We start from the raw sequence: 17,074 nt of genomic DNA, 5'->3' as shown, positions 1-17,074 counted from the left end.
ATCACTCACCATCACCCATCACTCACCACCACCACCCATCACTCACCACCATCACCCATCACTCACCATCACTCACCACAACCCATCACTCACCCATCACCACTCACCACCTCCGCCGCGCGCCACCGCCACCACCACTCATCTGCTCCACTCTTGGGCCCTGTTCAAGGCTGCATGGTTCGACCAGGCTGGTCTATATAATAATCTGTCCTTGGGCCCTGTTCAGTAGACACACATTGCAGATAAAAATATAATGAATAGAGCAGTCGTAACCTCTTATTACATATCAGAGAGAGAAATATGTTACTGAGAACAAAAGTCCTTCTGAACATTATCCACAATGTATCGTGTCCTGCTGAACATGGCCCTGTTCTCCTGTGTTCTGTGGCTCAGGTCCTGAAGTATCATGTACTATATATTATTCTCCTCAGACGCCACATCCGTGGCAGAGACCAGACACAACCCCAGCATCGGAGAGGGCAGCGTGGGGGGCATGACGGGCAGTCTGAGTGCCAGCGGGAGCCACGTGGACAGGATGGGTGCCATGAGGGACAACCTGAGTGAGAACGCCTCTACCATGGCTCTGGCTGGGGCCAGCATCACTGGCTCTCTGTCTGGCAGCGCCATGGTCAACTGTTATAACAGGTAGGGTACTAGAGCGGAGAAGCCATAATCCCTTTAATTTACTGTTCAGGATAATTCAGGCTTCTTTAGAAGTCTGTCTTTCATTTCATAGGAAGTTATGGTGCTTTAGGTACACAGCGCATTCTTACAAGTATTCAGACCCCTTGATCTTTCCCCACATTTTGTTACGTTACAGCCTTATTCTAAAATGGATTAAATAGGTTTTTTTCCCCTCAATCAACACACACTACCCAATAATAACAAAGCAAAATGTTTGCAAATGTATTACAAATAAAAAAAACGGACATTCCATTTACATGCATTCAGACCCTTTACTCAGTACTTTGTTGAAGCACATTTGGCAGCGATACCAGCCTCATGTCTTCTTGGGTATGACGCTACAAGCTTGGCACACCTGTATTTGGGGAGATTCGCCCATTCTTCTCTGTAGATCCTCTCAAGCTCTGTCAGGTTGGATGTGGAGCGTCGTTGCACAGCTATTTTCAGGTCTCTCCACAGATGTTCGATCGGGTTCAAGTCCAGGCTCTGGCTGGGCCACTCAAGGACATTCAGAGACTTGTCCCGAAGCCACTTCTGCGTTGTTTTGGCTGTGTGCTTAGCGTTGTTGTCCTGTTGGAAGGTGACCCTTTGCCCCAGTCTGAGGTCCTGAGCGCTCTGGAGCAGGTTTTCATCAAGGATCTCTCTGTACTTTCTTCCGTTCGTCTTTCCCTCGATCCAGACTAGTCTCCCAGTCCCTGCCTCTGAAAAACATCCCCACAACATGATGATGCTGCCACCACCATGCTTCACCGTAGGGATGGTGCCAGTTTTCCTCCAGAAGTGACGTTTGGCATTCAGGCCAACGAGTTCAATCTTGGTTTCATCAGACCAGAGAATCTTGTTTCTCATGGTCTGAGAGTCTTTAGGTGCCTTTTGGCAAACTCCAAGCGGACTGTCATGTGCCTTTTACTGATGAGTGGCTTCCATCTGGCCACTACCATAAAGGCCTGATTGGTGTAGTGCTGCAGAGATGGTTTTCCTTCTGGAAGGTTCTCCCATCTCCACAGAGGAACTCTTGAGCTCTGTCAGTGACCATCGGGTTCTTGGTCACCTCCCTGACCAAGGCCCTTCTCCCCCGATTGATCAGTTTGGCCAGGTGGTCCAGCTCTTGGGTGAAGGAGAAATGGGTAAGGCTTGGGAAAGTTGCTGTGGGGGGTGCAGGGCTGTTGACCAGGGTAGGGGTAGCCAGTTGGAAAGCATGGCCAGCCGTAGAAAAACGCTTATTGAAATTCTCGATTATCGTAGATTTATCGATGGTGACAGTGTTTCCTAGCCTCAGTGCAGTGGGCAGCTGGGAGGAGGTTCTTATTGTCCATGGACTTTAAATTGTCCCAGAACTTTTTGGAGGTTGTGCTACAGGATGCAAATTTCTGTTTGAAAAAGCTTGCTTTTGCTTTCCTAACTTCCCTGAAAAGTTGCATATCGCTGGGGCTGTTCGATGCTAATGCAGTACGCCAAAGGATGTTTTTGTGCTGGTCAAGGGCAGTCAGATCTGGAGTGAACCAAGGGCTGTTCTTAGTTCTACATTTTTTGAATGGGGCATGCTTATTTAAGATGGTCAGGAAAGCATTTTTAAAGAACAATCAGGCATCCTCTACTGATGGAACGAGGTCAATATCCTTCCAGGGTGCCAGGTCGATTAGAAAGGCCTGCTCGCTGAAGTGTTTTAGGGAGCGTTTGACAGTGATGAGGGGTGGTCATTTGACCGCGGACTCATTACGGACGCAGGCAGTGATCGCTGAGATCCTGGTTGAAGACAGCAGAGTTGTATTTAGAAGGCAGGTTGGTCAGGATGATATCGATGAGGGTGTCCGTGTTTACGGATTTAGGGTTGTGCCTGGTAGGTTCCATGATAATTTGCGTGAGATTGAGGGCATCAAGCTTAGATTGTAGGACGGCCGGGGTGTTAAGCATGTCCCAGTTTAGTTCACCTAACAGTACAAACTCTGAAGATAAATGTGGGGGCAATTAATTCACATATGGTGTCCAGGGCACAGCTGGGGCTGAGGGGTGTCTGTAACAAGCGGCAACAGTGAGACTTATTTCTGGAAGGTGAATTTTTAAAAGTAGAAGCTCTAACTGTTTGGGCACAGACCTGGATAGTAGGACAGAACTCTGCAGGCTATCTCTGCAGTAGATTGCAACTCCTCCCCCTTTGGCAGGTCTATCTTGGCAGAAAATGTTGGGGATGGAAATCTCAATTTTTGGTGGCCTTCCTAAGCCAGGATTCAGACACGGCTAGGACATCCGGGTTGGCAGAGTGTGCTAAAGCAGTGAATAAAACAAACTTAGGGAGGAGGCTTCTGATAACATGCATGAAACCAAGGCTTTTACAGTTACAGAAGTCAACAAATGAGAGCGCCTGGGGAATAGGTGTAGTACTGGTGGCTACAGGGCCTGGGTTAACCTCTACATTACCAGAGGAACAGAGGAGGAGTAGGATAAGTCTACAAGAACTGGTCGTCTAGTGTGTTCGGAACAGAGTAAAGGGAGCAGATTTCTGGGCGTGGAAGAATAGATTCAAGGTATAATGTACAGACAAGGGTATGGTAGGATGTGAATACAGTGGAGGTAAACCTAGGCATTGAGTGACGATGAGAGCGGTTTCGTCTCTGGAGGGACACGTTTAGCCAGGTGAGGTCTCCGCATGTGTGTGGGGTGAGACGAAAGAGCTATTTAAGGCATGTTGAGCGGGACTGGAGGCTCTACTGTGAAATAAAATAGTAAACTAGCCAAGAAAGCAGTAGACAAGGCGTGTTGACATTAGAGAGGCATAAAGCAATCACAGGTGTTGATCAGGAGAGCTAAGACAACGGTTAAATGGCGATGAATGGGCAGAGCGGGTCAGTTAGGTAGGACCTGAGTTCAGACAGATAAACAAAATGAGGTGTTATTGAAACAGTCCAGGGGGCATCAGCTGTGTAGTCGAGTCATAGGGTCAACAGAGCAGCAATAGATGAGTCAGGGTGCCGTTCAGTACTACGCTAGGCGAGCAGGGGACAGCGTTCAGAAAAGCTAGCGGGCCGGGGCGAGTAGATGGTTCTTTGACGACATTGTAACAGAATAACCTGCTGAGACCACATCGGGTGATCAAGTCAAATTTATTTATATAGCCCTTCTTACATCAGCTGATATCTCAAAGTGCTGTACAGAAACCCAGCCTAAAACCCCAAACAGCAAGCAATGCAGGTGTAGAAGCACGGTGGCTAGGAAAAACTCCCTAGAAAGGCAAAAACCTTGGAAGACAGGAACAAAATCTAGAAAGGCCAGAACTTAGGAAGAAACATAGAGAGGAACCAGGCTATGAGGGGTGGCCAGTCCTCTTCTGGCTGTGCCGGATGGAGATTATAACAGAACATGGCCAAGATGTTCATAAATGACCAGCATGGTCAAATAATAATAATCACAGTGGTTGTCGAGGGTGCAACAGGTCAGCACCTCAGGAGTAAATGTCAGTTGGCTTTTCATAGCCGATCATTGAAAGTATTTCTACCGCTCCTGCTGTCTCTAGAGAGTTGAAAACAACAGGTCTGGGACAGGTAGCATGTCCGGGTTCCATAGCCGCAGGCAGAACAGTTGAAACTGGAGCAGCAGCACAGCCAGGTGGACTGGGGACAGCAAGGAGTCATCATGCCAGGTAGTCCTGAGGCATGGTCCTAGGGCTCAGGTCCCCCGAGAGAGAGAGAAAGAAAGAGAGAATTAGAGAGAGCATAACTAAATTCACACAGGACACCGGATAAGACAGGAGAAATACTCCAGATATATCAGACTGACCCTAGCCCCCCGACACAAACTACTGCAGCATAAATAATGGAGGCTGAGACAGGAGGGGTCAGGAGACACTGTGGCCCCATCCAACAATACCCCCGGACAGAGCCAAACAGGCATGAAATAACCCCACCCACTTTGCCAAAGCACAGCCCCCACACCACTAGAGGGATATCTTCAACCACCAACTTACCATCCTGAGACAAGGCCGAGTATAGCCCACAAAGATCTCCGCCATGGCACAACCCAAGGGGGGACGCCAACCCAGACAGGAAGACCACGTCAGTGACTCAGCCCACTCAAGTGACGCACCCCTCCTAGGAACGGCATGGAAGAACACCAGTAAGCCAATGACTCAGCCCCTGTAATAGGGTTAGAGGCAGAGAATCCCAGTGGAAAGAGGGGAACCGGCAAGGCAGAGACAGCAAGGGCGGTTCGTTGCTCCAGCCTTTCCATTCACCTTCACACTCCTGGGCCAGACTACACTCAATCATAGGACCTACTGAAAGAGATGAGTCTTCAGTAAAGACTTAAAAGTTGAGACCAAGTCTGCGTCTCTCACATTGGTAGGCAGACCATTTCTTAAAAATGGAGCTCTATAGGAGAAAGCCCTGCCTCCAGCTGTTTGCTTAGAAATTCTAGGGACAATTAGGAGGCCTGCGTCTTGTGACCGTAGCGTACGTGTAGGTATGTACGGCAGGACCAAATCGGAAAGATGGGTAGGAGCAAGCCCATGTAAAGCTTTGTAGGTTAGCAGTAAAACCTTGAAATCGGCCCTTGCCTTAACAGGAAGCCAGTGTAGGGAGGCTAGCACTGGAGTAATATGATCAAATTTGTAGGTTCTAGTCAGTGCTAAATACGGCTGCTAGAATCCTAACTGAAGTTTATTCAGTGCTTTATCCGTGTAGCCGGAAAGTAGAGCATTGCAGTAGTCTAACCTAGAAGTAACAAAAGCATGGATTAATTTTTCTGCATCAATTCTGGACAGAGAATTTCTGATCTTTGCAATGTTACGCAGATGGAAAAACCCTGTCCTTGAAACAGTTTTGATATGTTCTTCAAAAGAGAGATCAGGGTCCAGAGTAACGCCGAGGTCCTTCACAGTTTATTTGAGACGACTGTACAACCATCCAGATTAATTGTCAGATTCAACAGAAGATCTCTTTGTTTCTTGGGACCTAGAACAAACATCTCTGTTTTGTCCGAGTTTAAAAGTATTACATTTGCAGCCATCCACTTCCTTATGTCTGAAACACAGGCTTCCAGGGAGGGCAATTTTGGGGCTTCACCATGTTTCATTGAAATGTACATCTGTGTGTCGTCCGCATAGCAGTGAAATGTAACATTATGTTTTCGAATGACATCCCCAAGAGGTAAAATATATAGTGAAAACAATAGTGGTCCTAAAACGGAACCTTGAGGAACACTGAAATTTACAGTTGATTTCTCAGAGGACAAACCATTCACAGAGACAAACTGATATCTTCCCGACAGATAAGACCTAAACCAGGCCAGAACTTGTCCGTGTAGACCAATTTGGGTTTCCAATCTCTCCAAAAGAATGTGGTGATTTGATGGTATCAAAAGCAGCACTAAGATCTAGGAGCACGGGGACAGACGCAGAACCTCGGTCTGACGTCATTTACCACCTTCACAAGTGCAGTCTCAGTGCTATGATGGGGTCTAAAACCAGACTGAAGCGTTTCGTATACATTGTTTGTCTTCAGGAAGGCAGTGAGTTGCTGCGCAACAGCTTTTTCAAACATTTTTGAGAGGAATGGAAGATTCGATATATACCGATAGTTTTTTAAAATATTTTCTGGGTCAAGGTTTTTTTCAAGAGAGGCTTTATTACTGCCACTTTTAGTGAGCTTGGTACACATCCGGTGGATAGAGAGCCGTTTATTATGTTCAACATAGGAGGGCCAAGCACAGGAAGCAGCTCTTTCAGTAGTTTAGTTGGAATAGGGTCCAGTATGCAGCTTCAAGGTTTTAGAGGCCAAGACTATTTTCATCATTGTGTCAAGAGATATAGTACTAAAACACTTTAGTATCTCCCTTGATCCTAGGTCCTGGCAGAGTTGTGTAGACTCAGGACAATGGAGCTTTGGAGGAATACCCAGATTTAAAGAGGAGTCCGTAATTTGCTTTCTAATGATCATGATCTTTTCCTCAAAGAAGTTCATGAATTTATTACTGCTGAAGTGAAAGCCATCCTCTCTTGGGGAATGCTTCTTTTTAGTTAACTTTGCGACAGTGTCAAAAATACATTTCGGATTGTTCTTATTTTCCTCAATTAGGATGATCGAGCAGCAGTAAGGGCTCTTCGATACTGCACGGTACTGTCTTTCCAAGCTAGTCGGAAGACTTCCCAGTTTGGTGTTGCGCCATTTCCGTTCCAATTTTCTGGAAGCTTGCTTCAGAGCTCGTGTATTTTCTGTATACCAGGGAGCTAGTTTCTTATGACAGATGTTTTTAGTTTTTAGCGGTGCAACTGCATCTAGGGTATTGCGCAAGGTTAAATTGAGGTCCTCGGTTAGGTGGTTAACTGATTTTTGTCCTCTGACGTCCTTGGGTAGGCAGAGGCAGTCTGGAAGGGCATCAAGGAATCTTTGGGTTGTCTGAGAATTTATAGCACGACTTTTGATGCTCCTTGGTTGGGGTCTGAGCAGATTATTTGTTGCGATTGCAAACGTAATAAAATGGTGGTCCGATAGTCCAGGATTATGAGGAAAAACATTAAGATCCATAACATTTATTCCATGGGACAAAACTAGGTCCAGAGTATGACTGTGGCAGTGAGTAGGTCCAGAGACATGTTGGACAAAACCCACTGAGTCGATGATGGCTCCGAAAGCCTTTTGGAGTGGGTCTGTGGACTTTTCCATGTGAATATTAAAGTCACCAAAAATTAGAATATTATCTTCTATGACTACAAGATCCGATAGGAATTCAGGGAACTCAGTGAGGAACGCTGCATATGGCCCAGGAGGCCTGTAAACAGTAGCTATAAAAAGTGAGTGAGTAGCTGCATAGATTTCATGACTAGAAGCTCAAAAGACGAAAACGTCATTGTTTTTTTTTTTTTTTGTAAATTGAAATTTGCTATCGTAAATGTTAGCAACACCTCCGCCTTTGCCGGATGCACGGGGGGGGTATGGTCACTAGTGTAACCAGGAGGTGAGGCCTCATTTAACACAGTAAATTCATCAGCAGTCCAGTCGTGATGGATCGGCGGGCTCCGTGTCGACAAGAAAGGATCCAGGCCAATTGGCAAAGGAGGCGTTGTAGCCCTAGAATTAGCTGGTATATGGGCCTAGCTTGAGGCTAGCTGGTGCTTGCTTTGGGACAGAAGCGTTAGCTAACAGTAGCCACTTGTTTGCAGCTAGCAAGCTGCGATGATCCGGTGTAGTGATCCAGAGCGGTAGGAATCCGGTGATGTGGTAGAGAGAACCTGTCCGATATGCTCTGGGTTGATATCGCGCCGTGCAGACTGGCAGGTGTTGTACGAGCTAAGGCTGGCTGATGACGGGGGGAAAAAGGTGAAGATCGCTAGCCGTGGCTAACAAAGACTAGTAGCTAGTTAGCTGGCTAGCTCCTGATGGAAGTTCCAGTTATAAGGAATAAAAATAGCAGATCCGTACCACATTGGGTGAGGCGGGTTGCAGGAAAGTATATTTAGTTCGTAGATAGAAAGTGAGATTAAGACATACGAGAAAGACCGGCTATTTACACGGGATAAGACAGACAAACGCACACGTCCTACTGCAGCGCCATCTTGGGTTTGTTTTTAATGTAAAGTTCAGGAATGGCCTAGTGAAAGACTTAAACCCGATTTGAGATGTTGTGGCCGGACCTGAAACGAGCAGTTCATGCTCGAAAACCCACATGTTGCTGATTTACAGCAGTTCTGCATGGAAGAGGGGGCCAAAATTCCTCCGATGTGAGAGACTGATCAACAACTACAGGAAGTGGTTGGTTGCAGTCATTGCAGCTAAAGGTGGAACAACCAGTTATTGAGAGTAAGGGGACAAATATTTTTTCACACAGGAGCGCTGGTGTTGCATAGCTTTATAAAATAAATTTAATAAGTATTCAAATGTTGTGTTGTCTATCTCTGTCCTTCCTCCTCACAACACTGTATATCTCTGTCCTTCCTCCTCACAACACTGTATATCTCTGTCCTTCCTCCTCACAACACATCTCTGTCCTTCCTCCTCACAACACATCTCTGTCCTTCCTCCTCACAACACATCTCTGTCCTTCCTCCTCACAACATTGTATATCTCTGTCCTTCCTCCTCACAACACTGTATATCTCTGTCCTTCCTCCTCACAACACATCTCTGTCCTTCCTCCTCACAACACATCTCTGTCCTTCCTCCTCACAACACATCTCTGTCCTTCCTCCTCACAACACATCTCTGTCCTTCCTCCTCACAACACATCTCTGTCCTTCCTCCTCACAACACATCTCTGTCCTTCCTCCTCACAACACTGTATATCTCTGTCCTTCCTCCTCACAACACATCTCTGTCCTTCCGCCTCACAACACATCTCTGTCCTTCCTCCTCACAACACTGTATATCTCTGTCCTTCCTCCTCACAACACATCTCTGTCCTTCCGCCTCACAACACTGTATATCTCTGTCCTTCCTCCTCACAACACTGTATATCTCTGTCCTTCCTCCTCACAACACTGTATATCTCTGTCCTTCCTCCTCACAACACTGTATATCTCTGTCCTTCCTCCTCACAACACTGTATATCTCTGTCCTTCCTCCTCACAACACTGTATATCTCTGTCCTTCCTCCTCACAACACTGTATATCTCTGTCCTTCCTCCTCACAACACATCTCTGTCCTTCCTCCTCACAACACATCTCTGTCCTTCCTCCTCACAACACATCTCTGTCCTTCCTCCTCACAACACATCTCTGTCCTTCCTCCTCACAACACATCTCTGTCCTTCCTCCTCACAACACATCTCTGTCCTTCCTCCTCACAACACATCTCTGTCCTTCCTCCTCACAACACATCTCTGTCCTTCCTCCTCACAACACATCTCTGTCCTTCCTCCTCACAACACTGTATATCTCTGTCCTTCCGCCTCACAACACTGTATATCTCTGTCCTTCCACCTCACAACACATCTCTGTCCTTCCGCCTCACAACACATCTCTGTCCTTCCGCCTCACAGCACTATCTCTGTCCTTCCTCCTCACAACACTGTATCTCTGTCCTTCCTCCTCACAGCACTGTATATCTCTGTCCTTCCTCCTCACAGCACATCTCTGTCCTTCCTCCTCACAACACATCTCTGTCCTTCCTCCTCACAACACATCTCTGTCCTTCCGCCTCACAACACATCTCTGTCCTTCCTCCTCACAACACGTTATCTCTGTCCTTCCGCCTCACAACACTGTATCTCTGTCCTTCCTCCTCACAACACATCTCTGTCCTTCCTCCTCACAACACATCTCTGTCCTTCCGCCTCACAGCACTGTATATCTCTGTCCTTCCTCCTCACAGCACTGTATATCTCTGTCCTTCCTCCTCACAGCACTGTATATCTCTGTCCTTCCGCCTCACAACACATCTCTGTCCTTCCGCCTCACAGCACTGTATATCTCTGTCCTTCCGCCTCACAACACATCTCTGTCCTTCCGCCTCACAGCACTGTATATCTCTGCCCTTCCTCCTCACAGCACTGTATATCTCTGTCCTTCCTCCTCACAGCACTGTATATCTCTGTCCTTCCTCCTCACAGCACATCTCTGTCCTTCCGCCTCACAACACATCTCTGTCCTTCCGCCTCACAACACATCTCTGTCCTTCCGCCTCACAACACATCTCTGTCCTTCCGCCTCACAACACATCTCTGTCCTTCCGCCTCACAACACATCTCTGTCCTTCCGCCTCACAACACATCTCTGTCCTTCCGCCTCACAACACATCTCTGTCCTTCCGCCTCACAACACATCTCTGTCCTTCCGCCTCACAACACATCTCTGTCCTTCCGCCTCACAGCACTGTATATCTCTGTCCTTCCGCCTCACAACACTGTATATCTCTGTCCTTCCGCCTCACAACACTGTATATCTCTGTCCTTCCGCCTCACAACACATCTCTGTCCTTCCGCCTCACAGCACTGTATATCTCTGTCCTTCCGCCTCACAACACATCTCTGTCCTTCCGCCTCACAGCACTGTATATCTCTGTCTTTCCTCCTCACAACACTGTATATCTCTGTCCTTCCTCCTCACAACACATCTCTGTCCTTCCTCCTCACAACACATCTCTGTCCTTCCTCCTCACAACACTGTATCTCTGATGTTTATGTCCTTCTCTACCCAGGTTGGAGGTCCAGGCGGACGTTCAGAAGGAGCAGGGTAGTCTGAGTGGGGAGTCGGCCAACATCAGCTTGGGGACAATCAGTGACAACACCAGCACCAAAGCGATGGCTGGATCCATTCTCAACTACATGGACAGGTCAGCACTGGTTCTGTTGTGGTAGTTGACATTTGTTGTCGTCTTCACCACTAGTCTTCACCACTTCGCCACTTCGCCACGGTCCCCATGTGCCACGGTCCCCATGTGCCACGGTCCCCATGTGCCACTGTCCCCATGTGCCACGGTCCCCATGTGCCACGGTCCCCATGTGCCACGGTCCCCATGTGCCACGGTCCCCATGTGCCACTGTCCCCATGTGATCACCAATAATAACCTATCTTGTTGTCATGGTTACAGAGAGGGTAGTCTGGAGGTGGACATGGAGGGGAAGCAGGAGAAGAAGCTCCATCACCATAGCAACAGCAGCAGCCTGGACGACGCCAGCGGCGAGGGGAGAGGGGTGGGGGGGTGTCCCTCCTCCTCCAAATGGGTGAAGGACCCCTCTTCCTCGGGGGGTAAGAAGAGCAAGGGTAAGCTGAGGACGAAGAAGACCAGCGGAGGAACGAAGATCCAGGAGTCTCGCGAGGACATGGATGCTCAGCTCCTAGAGCAGCGCAGCACTAACTCCTCAGAGTTCGACTCCCCCTCCCTCAGCGGCTCCCTGCCCTCCGTAGCAGACTCCCACTGCAGCCACTTATCAGAGTTCAGCTGCTCTGATCCTGAGACCTCCAGACCTCCTCCTCCTCTCACCCCCTGCTGCATTGACCTCCACCCCCAACGGCCCCTCACCTCCCTGGGAACAGACCTGGTCACCGTCACCCCCTTGCCGGAGGTGGAGAACGACCATCTGGAGAACTGTCCCGCTGCATCCCACTCCTCCTCTTCCTCCTCGGCCCCCGTCTACACAGAAGGAGGGTTAGGAGGAGGAGGAATGCTCCTCTACATCGCCGAGGAGAGCTTAGGGCTAATGAGGACGACGCAGGAGGAGCTGGACTCCCTCGCGGTGGAGGAGGTCCTGAAGGAGACCAATAACAACATGTTGGATGGAGGTGTCGTCTCCCAGCAGCCTTCCAGCCCTGTGAGGAGTGGCTGCATTCAGACTGAGATATAAACTCTCCTGACTGACTTGGCTGGCTGGCTGGCTGGCTGGCTGGCTGGCTGGCTGACTGACCTAATGTTTATGACAGTTTTTTTCACAGCTAACCTGACATCCACTTCTGTATCTGAGTGGTGCAAGCTCGCTTTACGGAAGAGTAGAGAGAAAGATAGGACAGGAGAGGAGGAGAGGTTTGTCTAATGATTGTGTTTTATCCATGTCTGCTAATATGAAATAATGTGATGGTTGAGGGTAGACAGGGTAGTGATACAGGTGGATGAATAAGGTAGACTGGGTAGTGATACAGGTGGATGAATAAGGTAGACTGGGTAGTGATACAGGTGGGTGAATAAGGTAGTGATACAGGTGGATAAATAAGGTAGACTGGGTAGTGATACAGGTGGATGAATAAGGTAGACTGGGTAGTGATACAGGTGGATGAATAAGGTAGACTGGGTAGTGATACAGGTGGATGAATAAGGTAGACTGGGTAGTGATACAGGTGGATAAATAAGGTAGACTGGGTAGTGATACAGGTGGATAAATAAGGTAGACTGGGTAGTGATACAGGTGGGTGAATAAGGTAGTGATACAGGTGGATAAATAAGGTAGACTGGGTAGTGATACAGGTGGATAAATAAGGTAGACTGGGTAGTGATACAGGTGGATAAATAAGGTAGTGATACAGGTGGGTGAATAAGGTAGACTGGGTAGTGATACAGGTGGATAAATAAGGTAGACTGGGTAGTGATACAGGTGGATGAATAAGGTAGACTGGGTAGTGATACAGGTGGGTGAATAAGGTAGTGATACAGGTGGATAAATAAGGTAGACTGGGTAGTGATACAGGTGGATGAATAAGGTAGACTGGGTAGTGATACAGGTGGATGAATAAGGTAGACTGGGTAGTGATACAGGTGGATAAATAAGGTAGACTGGGTAGTGATACAGGTGGATGAATAAGGTAGTGATACAGGTGGATAAATAAGGTAGACTGGGTAGTGATACAGGTGGATAAATAAGGTAGTGATACAGGTGGGTGAATAAGGTAGACTGGGTAGTGATACAGGTGGATAAATAAGGTAGACTGGGTAGTGATACAGGTGGATAAATAAGGTAGACTGGGTAGTGATACAGGTGGATAAATAAGGTAGACTGGGTAGTGATACAGGTGGATAAATAAGGTAGTGATACGTGAAAGGTAGTGATACAGGTGGATGAATAAGGTAGACAGGGTAGTGATACAGGTGGATAAATAAGGTAGACTGGGTAGTGATACAGGTGGATGAATAAGGTAGACTGGGTAGTGATACAGGTGGATAAATAAGGTAGACTGGGTAGTGATACAGGTGGATAAATAAGGTAGTGATACAGGTGGATAAATAAGGTAGTGATACAGGTGGATGAATAAGGTAGACTGGGTAGTGATACAGGTGGATAAATAAGGTAGACTGGGTAGTGATACAGGTGGATAAATAAGGTAGACTGGGTAGTGATACAGGTGGATAAATAAGGTAGTGATACAGGTGGATAAATAAGGTAGTGATACAGGTGGATGAATAAGGTAGACTGGGTAGTGATACAGGTGGATAAATAAGGTAGTGATACAGGTGGATAAATAAGGTAGACTGGGTAGTGATACAGGTGGATGAATAAGGTAGACTGGGTAGTGATACAGGTGGATGAATAAGAACTGGTAGTGATACAGGTGGGTGAATAAGGTAGACTGGGTAGTGATACAGGTGGATAAATAAGGTAGATGGGTAGTGATACAGGTGGATAAATAAGGAGATGGGTAGTGATACAGGTGGATAAATAAGGTAGACTGGGTAGTGATACAGGTGGATAAATAAGACTGGGTAGTGATACAGGTGGATAAATAAGGTAGACTGGGTAGTGATACAGGTGGATAAATAAGGTAGACTGGGTAGTGATACAGGTGGATAAATAATGACTGGGTAGTGATACAGGTGGATAAATAAGGTAGACTGGGTAGTGATACAGGTGGATAAATAAGGTAGTGATACAGGTGGATAAATAAGGTAGTGATACAGGTGGATAAATAAGGTAGACTGGGTAGTGATACAGGTGGATAAATAAGGTAGACTGGGTAGTGATACAGGTGGATAAATAAGGTAGTGATACAGGTGGATAAATAAGGTAGTGATACAGGTGGATGAATAAGGTAGACTGGCTACAGGGAGGGAGAAAGCTGTCCTACTGGTTTAAGGGTTTTATTCTTATAGAAGAGATGTTGGCAGTCTGGATGGGAAGTCTTATATCTCACGTCCAGAGGGTTTTTGGTCGGCGGTAACATTTAGATGGACCAAGGCACATAGAAAGTTCCAGTTAAATGTACGAGGACAGAGGAAGAGGTGTATCAGTGTTCTATACCAGCCTTCACATGGGGACAGATTCTCCAGGCCACACGACTCTCCATCCAGGAAGCTTGATTGGATCAGAGGCAAAACAAACCCTGTCTCAGGTGCCATCCTATTCACCATGTACTGCGTTACTAGATGAGTAGGGTTCCATTTGACACAGACTTCTACATAGTAGTAGTGCTATTTCTGTGCCAGCCAGCCAGCCAGCCAGCCAGCCAGCCAGCCAGCCAGTCAGCCAGTCAGCCAGCCAGCCAGCCAGCCAGCCAGCCAGCCAGTCAGCCAGCCAGCCAGCCAGCCAGCCAGCCAGCCAGCCAGCCAGCCAGTCAGCAGCCAGCCAGCCAGCCAGTCAGCCAGCCAGTCAGCCAGCCAGCCAGCCAGCCAGCCAGCCAGCCAGTGGCATCACACCGCAGCGTAAAGTTTCAATATAAACCGGTCAATGAAAAGATCAAACTGACCTAAGAGGGACCAGTCAATAAGTCATTTTTTATTTTTCCGTGATGATTCTATAAAAAAAAAAAAAATGAATATTACTTTTAAGATGTTGATTAATTTTGTTCTGTAGTCCTAGTATTTGATTTTCCATGTTGAACCTTGTGCTGGGTCAGATCCTGTGTTGGAGGGGGGAAGGAAGAGCCAACCAATTTAACCCTTTTGTCTTCTTAAACAACACAGATTTTAACTGTCAGGATTGGATTTACAATATAAAGTAAATATTCCAGAAAGAATCAGGACTGAAGAGTTGATCTGGATCATCATCGTCATCATCATCATCAGTAGGGTGAAAACAGTGATTGTTGAGACTCTCTTCATTCTGTTATAAATGTAGATCACTTCTAATTAAAATGGTGATTTAAGCCTGAGTTGTGCTGTCTTCAAGTCGTAGGTCACCAGTTGGAGGACAAGCCAGGCTAACGGTGACGTTATCAGGTCCTTTCAAATGAGGATTTTTCTACCCATGTTGCCTTTTGAGAAATCTGCTTCTGTCTGTTTGCACCTCATCCTGTCTCTTCAAAAGAGACAGGACTGTCCCATTGCCTGTGTAGTGCACTACTATGGGCCCTGGTCACTATATAGGGAATAGGGTGCCATTTGGGACGCAACCAAAGAAATGTAGAGAAAAGCAGAATGTCTAAGTGTTGTTATCGCTACAGATCCCATCATTATTGTGTTTAACAAGTCAAGATGCTAACCATCCCGTCAAGATGCTAACCATCCAGTCAGCATTGTGTTTAACAAGTCAAGATGCTAACCATCCCGTCAAGATGCTAACCATCCAGTCAGCATTGTGTTTAACAAGTCAAGATGCTAACCATCCAGTCAGCATTGGGTTTAACAAGTCAAGACGCTAACTATCCCATCATTATTGGGTTTAACAAGTCAAGACGCTAACTATCCCATCATTATTGGGTTTAACAAGTCAAGATGCTAACTATCCCATCATTATTGGGTTTAACAAGTCAAGATGCTAACTATCCCATCATTATTGGGTTTAACAAGTCAAGACGCTAACTATCCCATCATTATTGGGTTTAACAAGTCAAGATGCTAACCATCCCAGATGCTAAATCAGAATTGTTTTAAAAGTCAAGGAAATAGTAGCATTGGGTTAAAAGTCAAGATGCTAACCATCCGTCAGCATTGTGTTTAACAAGTCAAGATGCTAACCATCCCGTTAGCATTGTGTTTAACAAGTGGTCCATGATCTGATTAATGAGTAACATTCACCTCTATGAAATGCTTCAGCTGTACTGTTTCCTTCCACTTCACTGTAACAACAGTCTTGGGGACAGTCTTCACTGTAACAACAGTCTACACTGTAACAACAGTCTTGGGGACAGTCTACACTGTAACAACAGTCTTGGGGGGGGGTATTTTTTTGGCGTGTTAGCACATGTTAAAACAAAACGATTCATCTTTGAACACGGAAAGTGAAACCCGGTAGGGTCGAGGCTCCGTTCGTGAACCTGCGACTCTCAGAGCGCGTGGATGTGTGCTCTAAACCAGGGAGATTCAACTCTGGTTTCCTGCTCTACCTGATAATGAACTGCACCATCTGGTGTCCCAGGTCTAAATCACTCCCTGATTAGAGGGGAACAATGGGAGGAGGACTGGCTTGGCGGTCCAGAGTTACATTTTAGACCTCTAAAGGTTCACCCTGAACTGTTCATTTATCTACTGTTGTGGTGCTGCGCAACTACCAGTCTGGATTGATAACAGGCCACATAACAGGCGATTCTGTGTGGTCCTCTGAAGACCAGGCCTCATGTCTAATCCGTGTAGAGAGGAGTTTACTACAGATCCTGGTTCAGCGGTCTAAGGCACTGCATCTCAGTGCTGGAGGCGTCACTACAGACCCAGGTTTGATTCCAGGCTGTATCACAACCGCCCGTGATTAGGAGTCCCATAGGGCGGCACACAATTGGCCCAGCGTCATCCAGGTTAGGGGGTGGGCCGTCATTGTAAATAAGAATTTGTTCTTAACTGACTTGCCTCGTTAAATAAAAACTGTACACTTATGTTGCAATTATGTCTGACAAATCGAATAGTTTTTTTTGCATGAATGATTGTGGAGGATGTCTTCATTGATTACACATGGAAATCATAGGTTTGTAATGAAAGTGTAAAGCCTAATGTGAACTGTAATTTACAGTAACGTTACTCATGACTTCTAAGGGCGATATGAAACGCGTATCTTGCATTGTTTTGCTATTGGTTTTAACATAATACAGTGAAAATATCTTATGTTCTAT

General features: G+C 46.7%; 1 protein-coding gene across 49 annotated transcripts in view; it reads left to right on the top strand.

The window, feature by feature from the left end:
- rnf19a (ring finger protein 19A, RBR E3 ubiquitin protein ligase) overlaps positions 1–15,178 on the top strand; it is a 49,384-nt gene extending 34,206 nt beyond the window's left edge. Inside the window, exons 8-15 of one of the 49 annotated variants that reach the window (XM_045695100.1) lie at positions 432–645; positions 10,809–10,943; positions 11,202–12,235; positions 12,295–12,476; positions 12,511–13,111; positions 13,188–13,618; positions 13,649–13,682; positions 13,911–15,178. In XM_045695100.1, the coding sequence (XP_045551056.1) occupies positions 432–645; positions 10,809–10,943; positions 11,202–11,955 (1,103 nt within the window). In that variant the 3' untranslated portion in view covers positions 11,956–12,235; positions 12,295–12,476; positions 12,511–13,111; ... (1 more) ...; positions 13,649–13,682; positions 13,911–15,178. Of the gene's footprint in view, positions 1–431; positions 646–10,808; positions 10,944–11,201; positions 13,112–13,141; positions 13,619–13,648; positions 13,683–13,910 lie in introns of all 49 variants that reach the window. The other 48 variants (XM_045695099.1, XM_045695102.1, XM_045695110.1 and 45 more) reach the window with 48 other exon arrangements.
- Positions 15,179–17,074: the final 1,896 nt, after the last annotated feature.

Source organism: Salmo salar, chromosome ssa14, assembly GCF_905237065.1.
Source record: "Salmo salar chromosome ssa14, Ssal_v3.1, whole genome shotgun sequence".
Taxonomy (NCBI): domain Eukaryota; kingdom Metazoa; phylum Chordata; class Actinopteri; order Salmoniformes; family Salmonidae; genus Salmo; species Salmo salar.
The sequence above is the reverse complement of the archived record's forward strand: the minus strand, read 5'-3'. Positions and strand labels throughout refer to the sequence as shown.